Source organism: Nannospalax galili, unplaced genomic scaffold (genome assembly GCF_000622305.1).
Source record: "Nannospalax galili isolate Female #2095 unplaced genomic scaffold, S.galili_v1.0 scaffold281, whole genome shotgun sequence".
NCBI lineage: Eukaryota > Metazoa > Chordata > Mammalia > Rodentia > Spalacidae > Nannospalax > Nannospalax galili.
The window spans coordinates 182,114-200,481 of NW_008349068.1; the positions used below are offsets into that span (position 1 = coordinate 182,114).

An 18,368-nucleotide genomic window follows, 5' to 3' on the forward strand; every position below is an offset into this window, starting at 1 on the left:
CGGCTTTAGACATGCCTGGACATGCCCTGGCATGCCCTGACCCCCACCTGCTATTCCCCCCCTGTAGGACCCCCAGATTGGGGTACCCTACGTTCTCGGGAGGTTGCACCCCAATAACTCAGTCCTCAAATCAGGAGATGCAACAAGCATGAGGATTTATTGGCGTTTTGCAAAACGGACTCCCACCTCACTCGGAGGACAGAAGTCCAGAGCCCAGTTCACAGGTTTCTTTTAAAGACAAGCGGCGGCTTATGTGCCAAGCAGAAAAGCGGTGGCTATGTGCCAAGCAGAGGTAGGGGGAATTTCTGGGATGATTTCCAGCTTGGGCAGAGGAGCATGAAAAAGGTCAGCTCAGCTTGTTCTTAGCATTCAGAATTATTTTTCATTTTTACTTCCTTGTACAGTTTTTCTCAGGCCTGGGGGATTTTAGTTTAAATCCATTATTTTGGAGGGACTTGGGTCCATCAATTAGTACTATTTATATTGATGTCCCTACTGCAAAACTTGTCAGAATTAGACCTTAGGCTAAAAAAGTCAAACAGTCTTTTCAAAAAATTGAGCTTTGACTTGGGATTAAAATGTCTTATAGATCTTAAGCCAAATTTCTGTCTTTTTTTTTTTTTAGGTCTCTTTGAGACAGGGTCTCACTGTAGCCCCAGCTGGCCTGGAATTCTGCTTCCTCAGTGCTGGGATTAAAGGCATGTACCACCACACCCAGCCTATTTCTGACTATTTTTAAGTACTTGTTTTTATTTGAAAATAATGGAAATCCTTTGGGATTTACTCTATTTACCATTTACTCTATAATTTATTTGAGGAAATAACCACATCCATCTCCTTGGAATAAATTTTTTTGGATTGAAGTGATTTTTGTTTTATTAATACAGACTTACTAAACAAATATTTTTTGCAAAAGTAGTGATTAACTTTGCTTGAAAAAATAACTATAAAACATTCTTTTTTGTATTTTTATTGAATTTTTGTATATTTCATACAAAACATCTTAATCATCTTTATACCTCATCCCCCATGTGCACCCTCCCATAGCCTTCTACCTCCCACCAGATTTCATGAATTCTGTTCTTTGTGTTAAGGCCTATTGAGTCAAGTTAGTGTACCCAGACATCCCTCAGTGCAAGTTCATCCACTGGTACCTAGTCAGCCTATCTAGTCATTCCCTTAAAGAAGATCAGCTCTCCCTTTCCGAGTAGTAATCAGCTGTCAGTAGTTCTTTGGGTAACATTGGGGCCTGATGCCCCACTTCCCCAGTTCTATGCTGGATTTTTATCTGTTTGAGTTTACATGGGTCTTGTGCATGCCGACACCATGGCTATGGGGTTCATATGAGCAAGGTCCCAGGAGCCTGTAAGACTCTGTTTCCATATGGACATGCACCTCCTTCCCTGGCTCTTAAAATCTTTCCACCTCCTCTTCTGAAAAGGTCCTTGATGGAGTCATGTCCGAAGGCCCACATTCTGCAGGCTTTTATTCTCTATGCTTTGGCCATTTGTAGCCTTTTGTGTCCACTGCCCTCTGTTGCATGAAGGAACTTCGTTGATGAGAATTGAGAGATGCATTAGTATTCTGTCTAACCCTTGCCTCCACTATGTTCCATGGGCCTTAGGTGTAGAGTGTTGGGCATTTCATAGACACTTAACTCTCTGTGTGTGACCAGTTGTGGAACTTTGTAATAGTCAGCATCTGTTGCAAAAGAATCAAGTGGTGACTGGCATACTTGTCTGTAAATACAAGGATTCACACTTAGTGTATAATAAGAAATTACATTTGTCAAGGGATGTGACAACCTTACGGTTTTCTCTTAGATCTAGTACCTTTCCAACCATGTTGTATTAGCCACTTTTCTGTTGCTGTGATAGAAATATTGACCCAAGCAATTTATAGAAGGAAGAGTTTACTTGAGCTTAGGGTTCCCGGGGAGTTGCAGTCTGTCACGGTAGGGAGGCATGGTGGCTAGAGGTGACTGGAGCAGGAGCAGCAGAAGCTAAGCTCTCATCATCATGCAGGCACAGGAAGCAAGAGAGCATCTGGAGATCTGTCAAGACTTTCTCTAAGCCCACCCCCAGTGACATGCTTCCTCCAGGATAGCACCTTCTAAAACCTTCTAAAACAGCGTCACCATGTGGGAAGAAAATGCCTAAATACTTGGAGCCTATGGGGGACATTTTCTTTTAAACCATCACATTCCACCCCCTGGCTCCCATAGGCTCATGACTATATAAAATACAAAATGCATTTAGTCCAACTTTTTTTTAACATTATTTATTTAATAACCACATGATTAGAAGAAATATTTCATTGCACCTTTCAAAAGTGGTTGTAAACTTTTTTTTTTAGAAGAAGCATTTCATTACAGCTTTAACATATTCAGTAACAATTTCCAGAGTAAGGATACTTCTCTTTCAAAAGTGGCTGTAAATTTTTAGGTTCACAGTTGAATTAATACGGTTATACAATATTGAACTCAGTATAAAACCCTGTAAGACATAAAATTGAATGAGTTCTTACCCTTTAAAGAATATCTCCATTTCATATTAAAATATGCTGTTTCCTACATTTTTGATACTAACACTTAGATGTTTACACATATGTCTTTAATCTCTATGTATCAGATTATTACTAGTCACAGTCGGTTACATTTGGATCCTTAGTACCTGAGTATGGATATAACTTTAAAAGTCCCCATAGTTATTATCAGTCTCAATACTATTCAAAAGTCCACAGTCCAAAGTGTCTTCTGAGACTCAGGTAAATATCTTAACTGTAAGCATCTATAAAATCAAAAGACAAATTACATATTCCCAACATATGGTGGAACCGAATACACATTACCATACCAAAAGGGAGGAATGGAGGCATAGTAAGGAAATACTAGACCAAAACAGGGTAAACACCAAATCCAGTAGCTCCACGTCTACCTTTTGAGACTTTACTTCCAAAGGGCTTAGGTGGCTCAGCCTCTCTAGCTTTGCTGTGTGCAACACACATCTCTCTTGTGCTGGTACCATTCCCTGTATGCAGGTCTTCTTGGCAGATGCCCCACAGCTCTGGCATCACGAACATCTTCTTGGGGTCTCCATTGACAACCAGGTTTCACCTTCATAGCTTCATACAATGACCTATCAGGGCCTTTTCTATGCAGGGGAACCCCTGCTTCATGCTGCCTAGCCTCCGAGGCTCTCTGAAACTGTGGTGGAAGAACTGATGACCCCTTCACTCTTCCATCTTTCATGCCTCTAAAGCCAGCACCAGGTGAACAACACTGCCAAGTTTGACTGCAAGTTTGGGATGTACTCCAGCCTGTTTATCCATTTTAGAAGCTTTTCTCTTCAGTGGTCCCTGCCCTGCAGCATTTTCCTTTCACAATTTAGAGGCTTAACTGGGTGTGGTCTTGCCCTGGAGGCACTCTCTCCATTGTTTAAGTTTGAATCTCTAGGCCCCTCCTTAATCACCTTAATCTCCTTAATCACTTTTATCTCCTTATCAATGGGATCCTCTCCATCACATGCCAGGGCTCCAACATTAGTCTCCCTAGTGTTCTTTTTCAATCCATCCTGTACATTTTATATTTCTTTCTGCCCCATTTGCTGTTTGTCTCTGTAAATCTGTATAATATTCACCATTAATAGCCATGCCACCATTTCTACATTAGTCTGTCTTGAAATTTCTTCTGCCAGAGAAATTAGTGCATGGCTTTTCAACTTAGCCTCAGGCAAGCTTTTTGGCTATGGGAAGACTCCAGCCAGACTGCCAAAATATCCCAATTGCTGCTTAAGTCCTTATTTCCCTCTGGAACTACATTGTTCTCAATGTACTACTTTCTTCCAGGCCCCTACTTCCAGGCCTGTTAAGCTCCACTTAAAGCAATCAACCACTTTTCTAGTCCAGCCTTCCAAAGTCTTCCACATTTCTTCAAAACCCCATATGGTCATGTTCTTCACAGCCAATAGCCCACTCTCTGGTACCAATTACTGTATTAGTCATTTTCTGCTTGTTGTGATAGAAACACCAACCCAAGCAATTTATAGAAGGAAGAGTTTATTTAAACTTACAGTTCCAGGGGAATTACAGTCTGTCATGGCAGGGAGACATGGTGGCTGGAGTGGAGCAACAGAAGCTAAGCTCTCACATCATCACGCAGGCACAGGAAGCAAGAGAGCAACTGGAGATTCGGCAAGGCTTAGGAACTCTCTAATTCCTCCCCCAGTGACATACTTCCTCCAGGAGCCACATCTTCTAAAACCTCCCAAAACAGTGCCACCATGTGGGGACAAAATATCCAAATACTTGGAGGCTTTGGGGGACATTATCATTCAAACCATCACACGTATGTATTTGGCTGTGTTTATAGTACCACACATGAGTTCCCTCCCATTGAATGGGCTTTAAGTTCTCAATTAGGTAGCTGTTGATTACCCCTAAGATAAAAATGCCATTGCTACACCAATGTAGTTTGCTGTGCCGGTCATTGTTGTGGGTATTAGGCCTTAAAGCTCTGGTTAGACCATCAATTGATGTTCTCCCTTAGCAGCTTGCACATAGTGCCATTCAAAACTATGAGAGCTATCCTTCAGGGAGGTGGCTTTCAGGTCAGTTACAGCTCCATTGCTCCAAGTCCTGTGTCAGAAATATGCCCTATCTTCAGAAATAGGCTCTTTAAGTTCTGGGAAGCAATCAAGGACTTTGGCAATAGCCAGTGTAATTTTGGGAGTCTCTTGGACTACCCTGGCCAACATTTTGAAAGGAGGTTTCTGCTGTCTGACACTGTTTCTTGTTATATAGCTGTACAGCTATACACATGGACACAGAGATATTGTATGTATAATTCTTCTGTAGACTTTTGAACTAATACATTTCCCTCCATTTCTTACACCAACTAAGCATTATTTATCTTTCCTCTCTTTCTCTAACTCTTCCTCCTCCCATTTTCTTTATTTCACCTTTGATAATACCTGTCTCCTATGGTTCCCCTCTTTTGAGTTCCTGCCCGTTTACCCCCATGGTTTCTTGTATAACTAACCCTCCCTCTCCTCCTTCCATTTAAATACCCCCATTTTGCCCATTTCCTCCTTGGTGATACCTGACTCCAATTGTTCCTCTCTCTGAAACTCCTCCTTCCCTTTACTTCCATGATTCCTTTAAGAGGTTCCTGGCTCCTGCAGTTATATCAGGATATATATACTCACATTTAAGAATTTGGTGCTAAGATCCACACATGAGGGAGAACATATATCATTTGTTTCTCTGAGTCTGTGTTACTTCACCTAGTTGAACAGTTTCTAGTTCCATCCATTTACCTGCAAATTTCATGATTTCATCTTTCTTATTGCTGAGTAGAACTCCATTGTGTAAATGTATCACATTTTCATTATCCACTTGTCAGTGGAAAGACACTTAGGTTGCTTCCATCTCTTAGCTATTGTGAGAAGAGCAGCAACAAATATGGGTGTACAGCTTTCTCTTCAGCAGGCATAGTCCTTTGGGTATATGCCAAGGAGTGGTATAACCAGATCATATGGTAGACTCAGTTCTTTAAGAGTCTCCCACACTGCTTTCTATAGTGGTTGCATTTGTTTGCAGTCCCACCAGCAGTGAATGAGCATTCTCCTTTCTCCACATCTTCTCCAGCATTTGCTATCATTTGTTCTCTTGGTTTTAGCCTGTCTGACTAGGGTAAGATGAAATCTTAAAGTGGTTTTAATTTGCATTTCTCTAATTGCTAAGATTGTTGAACACTTTTTAATGTGTTTCTTAACCATCTTTATTTCTTCTTTTGGGAACTCTTTGTTCAGATCCATAGCCCATATTTTAATCAGGTCATTTATTTATTTAAAGCTTAGTTTTTTGAGTTCTTTATATATTCTAGATATTAAACCTCTACCAGATGTGCCATTGGTAAAGATTTTTTCCCCAATCTGAGTTTTCTCTTCATTTCCTTGGTTGTTTCTTTTGCTTTATAGAAGTTTTTTAGTTTAATGAGGTCCCCCTTATTGATTGTTGACCTAATTCCTGAGCAACTGATGTCTAATTTAGAAAGTCCTTTATTATGCCTATATCTTGTAGGGTACTGCGTATGTTTTCTTCTAACAGTTTCAGAGTTTCAGGTTTCTCATTGAGGTTTTGATTCATATGGAGTTGTCTTTTTTTGTTCAAGGTGAGCTATAAGGGTCTAGTTTCATTCTTCTTTGGGTTTTGCCAGCACCATTTGTTGAAGATGCTGTCTTTCCTCCATTGTATATTCTTGGCACCTTTATCAAATATCAGGTGGCTCGTGTTTGGGTCTTCAGTTATGTTCCATTGATCTATCTGTCTGTTTTTGTTCCAGTACCATTCTGTTTTTATATATTACAGACTATAGCTCTGTAATATAGTTTGAGATCTGGTATGGTAATCCAATTAGTGTTGCTCTTTGTGTTTAGGATTGCTTTGGCTATCTGGATTCTTTTTTTTTTTTTTTTTTTAACCTGATTTTTTTAAAGATTTTACTTATTATATTTTTCTAACATAGCATAGGGCAGGGGTTTATTTACAGAAGAGTGGGTGCCCACATTTACAGCTGCACCATAAAGTCCACACTCAAATACAGATCCTGTGACCTCCCAACAGCCACACAAAATGGTGAGGTGTTCTCGGTTTATATATCCTTTGCCCCTCCCCCCACATGCAGCTAAAGTCTACTGATTATGTGGGAGAGGTAAGTGACTCCCCCGTCAACTCCTTGATGAGTGTGGGAAGGAGGTGTGACTGTATCTTGCCAGCATAGTGGTTGGAGGACATTTCCAGTTAACGCTCCACCCCTTCCTCCAGCTCTTTTAGTCTTTCTGCCAACCTCTTCCACAAAAGTCCCTGAGCCTTGGAGGGGGTGGTAGGTATGGGATAATCTTCCTGCCATTGTGGTGAGGCACTGAACTTTCAGGTCTCTGCATCATCTGTTTTCCATGGGCTGTTGGCCAGTTTCCATCTGGGATTCCATCTACTATAAAAACACACACAGCAAGAAGCAAGAACAACTAAACAGTGACTGCTATTAATAACCTATGGGTGTAAACACAAATGATTGATTGGTACTTTAGCAGGTGCATCATTTCCATCTAACAAGCAATTGCAGTGACTTCCCACTGGGGCCTATATTCTCCCCTGCCACAGGGGGTTGGCTGGGTCTACAGTACCAGTTCTGTGTTCCACCCCTAGGAGCGGGCATTTTAACCAATTGAAAATTTGCTGGTTGTACATACAGTAGACACTCCACTATTGCACTGACAGGAAATTCTTGTTTGGTATGGTGGTAGTGCAACACATGGGGTCTGTCGTTGAGAATAATAGGGGACTATTCTCCCCAAATCATCTGCGTGTTGTCTTTTGGCACCATGAAAGCCACCCATATAGTGGCAGGGAGTTTCCAGTTTTATTTCTCTTTTCCCACTCTCACATCATGCAATGTCTTCAGCAGTAGGGTTATTCCATCCACTTCTGGTGTACAGCCAACATTATGGCAATGGCCTTTATTGTTTTGGGGGCCTCTAGTGTCCCCGAGGCCAACAGCTTATAGGGGCAACCCACCTCTGGCACTGGGATTTTCATTTAACAATCATATTGCTTCTGGAAGGGCTTTCTTCCAGTCCCATAGGGTTGCTTAAGGCTTGTGTGTGTGTGTGTGTGTGTGTGTGTGTGTGTGTGTGTGATTCCATATGAGTTTTAGGACTTTTTTTTTTTTAATTCTGAGAAGAATGTTACGGGGATTTTGATTGGGATTGCATTGAATTTATATATTGGGATTGCTTTTGGTAGGATGTTCATTTTCACAATATTAATTCTTCCAATCTGTGAGGATGAGAGGTCCTTCCATCCCCTGGTGTCTTCCTCAAACTCTTTTTCCAAATATTTAAAAATTTCATTATAGAGATCTTTAATTTTGGTTAAGTTCATTCCTAGATATTTTTTGAGGCTGTTATGAATGGGAGGTTTTCCATATGTTCTTTCTCTGATTACTTGTTATTGGTATATAGAAAGGCTACTGAATTTTTTATATTAAATTTTGTAACCTGCCACTTTGCTGAAAGTGTTAATAATTTCAAGAAGTTCTCTGGTAGAGTTTCTGGGAACTCTTATGTATAATATAATATCTCCAAACATGGATAAATTGACCTCTTCTTTTCCAATTACTATTCCTTTAATTTCCTTCTCTTGTCTTACTGCTCTAGCAAGAATTTCAAGCACATGGAGTCGAGATAGTGGACATCCTTGTCTGGTTCCTGATTTTAATGGAAGTGTTTCCTGTTTTTCTTCATTTTGAATGATGTTGGCCATGGGTTTGTTGTTTATAGCTTTAAATATGTTGAGGTATGTTCCCTGCAGTCCAGTTTCCTCTAGGACTTTTAACATAATTTCACATTAGATTTTGTCAAAGACCTTTTCGGCATCTGTTGAAATGACCATGTGATTCTTGTCTTTGAGTCCCTTTATATTTTTTAAAGCATTTATTGACTTACATATATTGAATCATCCCTGAATCTCTGGAATAAACTTACTTGATCATGGTGGATAATCTTCTTGATGTTTATCTATATGTGATTTGGAGCATTTTGTTAAGAATTTTTGCATCTGTGTTTATTAAGGATATGAATCTATTGTTTTTGTTGTTGCTGTGCTTTTATCTGGTTTTGGTATTAGAGTGTTGCTGGCTTCATAGAAGGAGATTGAGAGTTCTCCATTTGATTCTATCTTTTTGAATAATTTAAGTACTACTTGTTGTAGATATTCTTTTTTTTTTTTGTCTTTTTTGAGACAGTGCCTCCTTGTAGCCCCAGCTGGAACTCACTATATAGACCAGGCTGGCCTCAAACTCACAAAGATCCACCTGCCTCTGCAGACCTCCCGAGTGCTGGGATTAAAGGCATGCACCACCATGCCCGGCCTTTTTTTTTTTTTTTTTTGTTCTCCAATGTCTGGTAGAATTCTGTGAATGTGTCTGGGCCTGCGTTGTTTTTTTTTTCTGAGTCTGGAGGTTTTATATTACTGTATCAGATTCCTTTTTTGTTATGGGTCTGTTTAGATGTTTATCTCCTCTTGCTTTAATTGTGGTTTCCATGAATGTAGATATTCATCCATTTCTGTTAGGTTTTCCAATTTAATGGAGTATAGGTATATTTAAAGTATTCCCTTATAATGTTCTGAATCTTTTTCATGTCTTTTATGATGTTTCCCCTTCATCTCTGAGTTGTTGATTGAATCTGCTCTTTCTTTTGGTTAACTAGGCTTGGGGTCTATCTTCTTTATCATTTCAAAGAGTAGTTCTTAGATTCATTGTCTTGTTGTTTGTTTGTTTCTATTTCATTAATTTCTGCTCAGATTTTTGTTATTTCTTCTCATCTGCTGGGTTTGGGTTTCATTTATTCTTGCATTTCCAGAGTCTTGAGTTGCAATATTAAGTCATTTATTTGTGTTCTTTCTGATTTTTTGAATTAAAAAAAAATTTATGTGTATGATTATATTGCCTGCATGTATGTAAATGCACATGTGCTGTGCAATGCCTGAGGAGGTCAGAAGGCATCAGATTCCCCTGGAACTGGAGTTATGGACAGTTGTTAGCTGCCATGTGGGTGCTCTGAATTGAACCCGGGTCCTCTGCAAGAACAGAGTGCTCTTAACTGCTGAGCTGTCTCTCTAGCCCCCTTTCTGATTTTTTCAACATAGGCACTTTGAGCTATAAATTTCCCTGTTAGGGCTGCTTTTAAAATATCCCAGAGGTTTTTTTTTTTTTTTTTTTTTTTCTTGTTGTTCTGTTATATTAGCTTTTTCATTTTGTTCCAAGAATACTTTTATTTCTTTCTTAGTTTCTTCTTTGACCCATTCATCATTCAGGAATGTGTTGTTTAATCTCCATGAGTTCCTGTAGTTGCTAAAACTTCTTTTGGTGTTTATTTTAAGCTTTATTGCATTGTGATTCACTAGAATTTATGAAATCATTTCAATTTTTTGTATTTGTTGAGGTTTGTTTTGTGCCCCAGTATGTGGTCAATTTAAGAGAAACTTCCAGCTACTCTTGAATAGAAAGTGTATTTTTTGGTGCTTGGGCCGAATATTCAGTAGATGTCTCTTACCTTGGTCTTGTTCTTACTTTGTGTTTCCACAATTATACCTTCATTTAGTTTCTTTATGTTGTCTCTTGGGTATAGTCGTTCCTTTCTTAGGCCTTTTGTATTGCTTCGAGTATTCTCTGAAGGGCTGGTTTGATAAACATGAATTCTTTCAGCCCATTTGTGTCATGGAAGATTTTTCTTTCCCCTTCAACTACAATAGATAGCTTTGCTGAGTAAAATATTCTGGGGTGGCATCTACGTGCATTTCGAACTGGGAATACTTTGGTCCAGGCTCTTCTGGTTTTCATAGTTTGAATTGAAAAATCAGCTGTAATTCTGATGGGTTTTCCTTTATTTGTGAGTTATTTTTCTTTTGCAATTTTCAGTATTCTCTCTTGCCTCTATGTGTTTAGTGTTTTTACTATGATATATGCCATGGGGAATTTCTTTTCTGGTCCTACCTATTTGGTCTTCTATGTGCTGCTTGTACTTTTATGGGTCTGTCTTTCCTTAATTTGGGGTCTCTGGGGTTTTTTTTTGGTGGGGATTGAATTTTTCATGTTCCTTGCTTAAACATTCCAAGTCTTCAACTTTATCATCCAGTCTTGATATTCTTTTTACATTTAATTCATTCTGTTGGTTAAGCTTTCTCCTGGTGTTTTAAATTGGCTCATCAAGTTTTTCACTGCCTTCTTTATTTCAGCTTGAGTTTCCTTCAATATTTCTCTTTTGTGAACTCAGAAGTTTATCCCTATCTTATTTTAGTTCTTTGAGTTGTTTGTGTGTTCTTTAAATTTGTTGGATTCTTTGATCATGTTTATGATTTTTTAAAAAAATTCTGTGTCCTGGGTTATCTCTAGGGGTTCTCCTTGTAGAACTCTTCTATAAGACTGGTGGTGTTTGGTGGGTACATATTAGTTTTTTTGTTGTGGTTTTGACATTTGAGCTTCTTTTGTTACTTGTGATTCTAGTAATGAAACTCAAGCCTTTCTTTGTTGAGTTGAAGTCTGATTCTGTTTGTATTATTGATGTACCATGATTGCTTTCTGAATGGGTATGGAAAGCTGGTTGGTCTATGCTTGAAGTTTTCTCTTTCGATTTTATATTAGAGATACCAGATGGCTCTAGTCAGGCTACTCAGGGGCCCTCGCTCGTTAGGAGCACTTTGGAGGTCTCAGCTGGATAGTGCCAAGGTCCCAGGAGAAGAGATGGGAGGTGGATTTGCCAGTCCCTGCTAGTCATGTTGAAAGCCTAAGCCCTGGAGCAGTGGGAGGGACTGCAGGTGGTTCTAAAGCAGGGGGATTGGCATGGCAGTGGGATTGGGAAACTCACCTTGGAGTCTGAGTCAGGTGCGCTCAGGCAGATGTGAAAGGTCTGGGCCCTTACTCGCCAGCCTGGAAAGTCTTGGCCCTTATTAGCCAGCAGGGAAGCCTGGTCCTTGGGCATTGGAAGGGACTTAAGATGGTCCCAAAGCAGGGTTATGGGCAAGATTTGATTGGGAAGCTTACCCTGAAGGCCCAGGGAAACTTGGCCCTGGGACAGTGGCAGGGATTGCAGATGGTCCCAAAGCAGAGATGGGCAAGGCCAGATTTAGTAATCTCAGCCCTCAGATGCGCAGATGCTGAGTCTGGGCTCTCAGGCTGTTGGTAATGGGCTGGGCTTCTACTAGGTAGCCAAGAAGGCTGACCCTGGGCAGTGGGAGGGACTGCAGGTGATCCCAAAGCAGGGGGATGGGCATGGCAGGATTTGGGAAGCTCAGCCCATGGAGACCGAGTTAGGTGATCTCAGGCAGTGTCCACAGCTCTAGGCCACTATAGCTGTTAGGGAAAATATTATTCTTTTAAATACTCAGGTTCTATGAAACTTTCTAATGTGTGCTATTCACATTCCTAACCCTACTATCTGTACTTGTACCTGGAACATGTCAAATATTCAATAAATGTTGCTGAACAAATGTAGTAGGCTAATGACAACTATTTAGTTGAAATAATTACTTTATTATATTTTATGTGTGCAGTCGTTCTTTTAATACCTCTCTCTCTCTCTCTCTCTCTCTCTCTCTCTCTCTCTCTCTCTAATTGGTCTTTTTGAGACAAGGTCTCCCTGTAGTCATAGCTGGCCTGTGAACTCACTATGTGTTATATATTTTGTTTTTTTTATTTTGTTTGTGTGCTCTTTTTCTCTATATCCCTCTCTCTCTCTCTCTCTCTCTCTCTCTCTCTCTCTCTCTCTCTCTCTCTCTAATTGGTCTTTTTGAGACAAGGTCTCCCTGTAGTCATAGCTGGCCTGGATTCACTATGGAGACCAGGCTGGCCTTGACCTTGGAGATTTGCCTGCTTCTGCCTCCTGGGTACTGGGATAAAAGGTGGGATAAAAGGTGGCCTGGCTTTGAAAACTTTCTATTTCAACAAATTAGATTAATAACTTATCTATCATGTCACGTGGAGTATCATTTTAGTTTTTGAGTCTTTTGGTACGTATTTTAATCTTTACTGTGTACATGAGAAATATGCAGATTAGGTAGAACCATGGTACCAAGTAGCTCCAAATACCTTGTAAAAACTTAGCAGAATCCTGTGTAAGAGAGATGGCTTACTACCCTTCGTGGCCTTGTATTCCTAGAAGCTCAGTGCTATAGGAGCTAGAGACAGGAGGATTATTGGGGTTTACTGACTGCCAGACTACCTCCAGGACAATGAGACATTTCCTCAGGCGAATAAGGCACAGTGGGGAAAGAGCAGAACACCAATGTCCTTCTCTGGCATACATGTGCATGTATGTGCATGATGTATATACATATGCACACATGTACCACACAGACACATTCATATACATCACACACATACCACAGACACACAGAGCATGTGAAAATATTGCCTCTCATTGTTTTTCATTAAATTACTTTGTCATTAAAATTATTGAAGTCTTTTTTATATATAAAATACTGCATATATTTTGAAGAATTTTGTACTCTTAATCTCTTTGCAGATATTACGAATTTTGCAGACCCAGCCAGATGCAGCATATCAGATAGCACAACAAGTGGGTTGGCAAGACACCTTGGTTAGACTTTTCTTAAAACCAAATTTTGAAAACGGTAATTCCCTTTATAAACATGGAAGGGCTGTTTCAATGAAAGAAAATAAAACTATGTCAACTGAAGATTTTAAAATGAACTCTGAAAAAGTAGATGAAGAAAAAATGACATCAGCAAATGTATCTTCAGATCTTTGGAGCTTGGAGGATCGGCACTCCCTAAGCTCAAACACGCTGTTATTTCAAGAAGATCATTCTGAAGGAGAATTGTCTTTTAAGTCAGAGAATCAAGAAGAATTCTGGCATAATAACCCTTCACATTTGAGTTTAAATCTCAGTGGAATTGACTCTTGTGAACTGAGTGATAGTGGAAGTCAAATGCCAGACAGTTCACCTAGTACACCATCCCCAGTAGAGTCTACTAAATCATTTTCTTTGCAGCCTGACAAAGAAAGGAGCATCACAAATGAAATGAGCTTTAGTGACGACTTCTCTTTCCTTGAAAGCCAAGAGGTAAAATTGTTTCTTTCCAAAAACATTTCTTAATATGCTTCATATATATCTCTAATCCTAAGCAGTATGTGAGCAGTTACTCATATTTTCTATTTATGTTCTAAGTCTCAGGATCTAAAGTTTAGAAGTCTAATTGTCACTAGTCACTAATATCTTGTGGGTTTTTTAAAAAATGTTTTTGTATGTGCATGTGTGCTATTAGAGACTGAACATAGGGGCTCATACATGCTAGGCAAGTGGTCTACTCTGAACAACGTCCTCTTTTCTATTATTGTCTTGAGAGCAAACCTTCCATCTTACATATCTTGTATCTTTAAGGTCACTCAAGTTCCAGGCCAATAAAGACACAATATTTTACATGATTAGCCAGTATATGTGATGGTTCTTATGATATGTCTTTAACACTTCTTTCCTCCAACAGTTGAATATTGCTTTATGTTTTTATAGAGATGCGAAGAGGAGCTTCTTCATTTGCTGACAAGTATTTTGAATTATGTCATGTGTAAGGGCCTAGAAAAGTCTGATGATGATACTTGGATTGAACGGGGACAAGTGTTTTCCGCACTAACTAAACCAGGAATATCAAATGAGCTACTTCGACCATCAGATGAAATAAAACTAACGTAAGCATTCTGTTAGTGATTTTTTTTTTTTTTAAATAAGGCTCTCCTCTAGGAGTGAGCAGGAATCTAATCTTTAACACTTAATTCATTATATAGTAGTAGATGTGGAGGGAAGAAAAGAGCTGCTTAATTCCTTTGCTATGTTCTTTCATTCTAGTAGAATCTAGAGAGAACTACAAATTAATTTTCATGTCAGAACATATAAATATATTTGAGTTTTGTCTGAGTTCAGATTTAAAATTTAACCAGTGTCTTACTACGTGATGGATTGTGTCCCACAAGTTTTTCCTCAGACCCTTCTAAGGTGAAGTAAGGCTTTCTTCCTAAACTTTCCCAGTTTCTTTTTTAAAAACATTTTTAATAACTACACGATTAGAAGAAGCATTTCACTACAGCTTTAACATATTTAGTAACATACTCCAGAGTACATCTCTTTCACAAGTGGGTGCAAGTTTCTAGGTTCACAGCTTCTGACTTTTAATGAAATTATTTTAATTATTTAGAAAATAAAATGTGGATTATTATCGTAGTCTTTTGGTAGTCAAACAGAATAACTGATTTTTTAAAAATTTATTTAATAACCACATGATTAGAAGAAACATTATAGCATTAACATACTCCATAACAATTTCCAGAGCAAAGATGCATCCCTTTCAAAATTGGCTGTAAATTTTTAGGTTCACAGTTGAATTAACACAGTTATACAGTAATGAACTCAATATAAACCCTATAAGACATAAAATTGAATGAGGTTTTAACCTTTAAAAAAGATCTCCATTTCATTTTAACATACTACAAATAACTGATTTTTAATATTTAAGTCTATTGAAGATATTTAAAACATTTAAAAGTTGCTTCATTTTTGTTGAATTCAATTCACAATTTTTAGTTTAATTAATTAATATAATAAATCCAACCCTCCTTTAAAATTTTTAAAAATATTTTAGGTTAGCATGCAGAGTAATGGATTGCAGTATGGCACTTTCATACTTGTGTCATATTTGTCATTCTGATTTATTACTCTTCACTGCCCTTCCCTAGGCCTCCTCCCCCTGCCTCTGACTTGACTCCTTCTGACCCCAAATGGTTAGCCCATTCTCTTTTCATGTCACAAATACTCAGTTACCTTTTCTTTCCTACCTGTGTTAAGATTGCTTCTTCTCAAAATTTCTTTAGTTTCATGACGTCTGTACCACACACACACACACACAAACACACACACACACACACACTTGCACAGTTTTAGGACTGGATTCCATGTATTATGTTTTTGTGTTGGTAACATGCTGTTTTGTTACTTCTGCTTTGTATATTTGTAAGATCTGGTATGAAGCATCTTGCATCGTTCTTTTTGCATAGGAATTCTTTGGCTATTTGAGCCATTTTTGTCCTTTTATGATTTTAGAATTTTTTTTTTAGTTCTGTGAAGTTTGTCATAGGGATTTTGATGGGGATTGCATTGAATCTGTAGATTGCTTTAGAGAATAACAGCCATTGTCACAGTATTAATTTTTCCAATTTATGAGTACGGGAGGTGTTTCCACTTCTAGTATCTTTTTCAATTTGTGTTTTAATATTTCTGTTTTAGAGGTCATTCAGTTTTATTAGGTTTACTCTTAGTTTCCTTTATTAAGCTGTTCTGAATGAGATCCTGAACCCTACCCATATTTCTTTCTCTGCGTGTTTGTTACTATTATATAGAAAAGCTACTGGATTTTGTATGTTAATTTTGTATCTTGTTACTTTGCGGAGAGTGTTAATCAGTTCTAAGTGTTTCCTGATAGAATCTTTCTGGTTCTCTAAGCGTACGTTGATGTGTTCTGCAAATAGGGATTATTTGGCTTCCTCCTTTCCTGATTGCATCCATTTCTTTTTCTCTTTTGCTTTGTTCTAGGAAAGATTTTTGAGCACTATATTGAATAATAGCAGAGAGAGTGAGCACCTGATTTTAGAGGAAATGTTTTAAAATTTTCCCCCAGTTAGTGTAATGTTGGCTATGGGTTTGTCATATATAGTCTTTATTATGTTGAAGTATATTCCTTCTGTTCTTAGTTTTTTAAGCTTTTATCATGTGTTTAACTTTGTTAAGTACCTTTTTTTTCATCTAATGAGATTATAATGTGATCTCTGTCCTTATATCTATTTATGTGATGTTTTATACTTAATGATTTGTGTTTGTTGAACCATCCTTACATCCTAGAGTGAAACTGTCATGATGTATGCTCTTGTAATGTGTTCTTGAACTTGGCTTGAAAGAATTTTATTATTTTGAGTCATGTTCATTAAAGTAATTGTTTTATTTTATTCTTTATTTTTGTTGCATCTGTATCTGGTCCTGGTAACAATGTAATTATGGCATACTTTTGTGTGTGTGTGTTTTTTTATATGTATGTTTGTGTGGTATATAAATGTTAGTGTGTGTTACAGGTGTGCACATATCATGTGTAGAAACCAGAGGAAAAAATCAGGTGTCTTTTTTTTCACTCTTCACTTGAGTTTTTTGAGTGTGGGTCTCTCACTGAACCTGGAACTCCTTGATTTGTCTAGACTAACTGACCAGTAAGTAAGCCTCCAGGATACTCTTGTCTCTACTTCCCCAGTTCTGGGATTATAGGCATGATACACCATGCCTGGCTTTTTATATGGGTGCTGAGGATCTGAACTTAGGTTCTTGTGCTTGAATGGCATACATTTTACCAACTGAGCTGTCCCCCCATCCCCATATACATTGTTCTTTTAATCTCCATTTCATTACTTTCTGGCCTGATCTTTATTATTTTTTGTCATCTGCTGCTTTTGTATAAGGCTTTTGTGTATGTTCTTATTTTCCCAAGAGCTTGAAGAATGTGATTGACCTCAGTGTTTAGCATATATATATATATTTATCATTATTATATCTTCTTGATGAATTATCCCTTTTATTAACATTTAGTGGTCTTTAAAATTTTTCTTTAATCTCATTTGGTTTGAAGTTTATATCATTTGTGATTTAATTTTTTAATGTAAGCATTCATTGTTTTAAACTTTCTTCTTAGAATTGCCTTATTGTATCTTAAAGGTTCTGGTAAGTTTTGATTTTATTTTGACTTCAGTCTAGGAAGTTTTTTAATTCCCTCCCTGAGTTCTTTAATGACCTGCTGGTCATTCAAAAGTGTATTGTTCACGCTGCATGTATTTGTGTAGCTTCTGAAATTTTTCTAGTTTTATTTCACTATTGTTTCATAAGATACAGAAATTATTTTTATTTTGTATTTTTAAAGATTTGGTTTGTGACCTAGTGTGCTCTGTTTTAGAGAAGGTTCTATGAGCTGCTCAGAAGAATGTATATGGACCAAATATTCATTGTGTATGTGTCGATGTATAGGTGTGTAATCCATTTGATAAATGATAATTTAATTCTGAGGTTTCTTTGTTGATCTTTAGTTTTAATGACCTATTTAAAGATGAGAATGGGGTACTGAAATCACCTACTATTATTATATAGTTACTGATCAGACCTTTCATATCTAGCAGTGTTTGATTTATGAAATTGGTAGTCTCAACATTTGGACAACATATATTTACAGTTGTTTTATGTTCTTAATTGTTACCTTTATTAATATTTAGTGTTCTTTATTTCTTCAGACTGTTTGATTTAAGTCTATTTTATCAGGTATCAGAATAGCTATGCCACTTGATTTTTAGCTCCTAGTTGCTTGATAGGCTTTCATCTTCTGACTTTCAAGCTTTGGGTATCATTACTAATGAAGTACATTTCTTGGAGACAGCAGACCATGGGGCATAGTTTTTTTAAATCCAGTCAGCCAATCTGTGTCTTTTTTATTGCTGAATGGAATCAATTTACATGCAAGTTATTATTGAGAAATGTTTACTATGCCTGGAATTTTGTTGGTTGTTTTTCTGATTGGAATACTGTTTGTTCTTTGCCTTCCCTCCTTAGTATTATTTGGTGCTTGCTAGCTTACTGTGTTGGGCACAATGGATTCCCTTACTTGCTCTCTTTTGTTTATCTATTCCTCTCATGAAATTTATTCTATCTGGTATCTTATGTTTGAGATCTCTCTCTCTCTCTCTCTCTCTCTCTCTCTCTCTCTCTCTC

The 18,368-nt window shown here is 37.9% G+C and overlaps 1 protein-coding gene across 11 annotated transcripts in view; it reads left to right on the top strand.

Annotated features, from left to right (window-relative positions):
* Positions 1-18,368, top strand: part of Nbeal1 (neurobeachin like 1) — a 260,021-nt gene that overhangs the window by 127,171 nt on the left and 114,482 nt on the right. For all 11 annotated transcript variants that reach the window (XR_003851600.1, XR_003851601.1, XM_029569970.1 and 8 more), the window contains 2 exons: positions 13,086-13,646; positions 14,094-14,269. Coding sequence is in view for 9 of the 11 variants with exons in the window: in XM_029569970.1 (XP_029425830.1) it covers positions 13,086-13,646; positions 14,094-14,269 (737 nt within the window). In the remaining 2 variants the exon portion in view is untranslated. The remainder of the gene's footprint in view (positions 1-13,085; positions 13,647-14,093; positions 14,270-18,368) is intronic.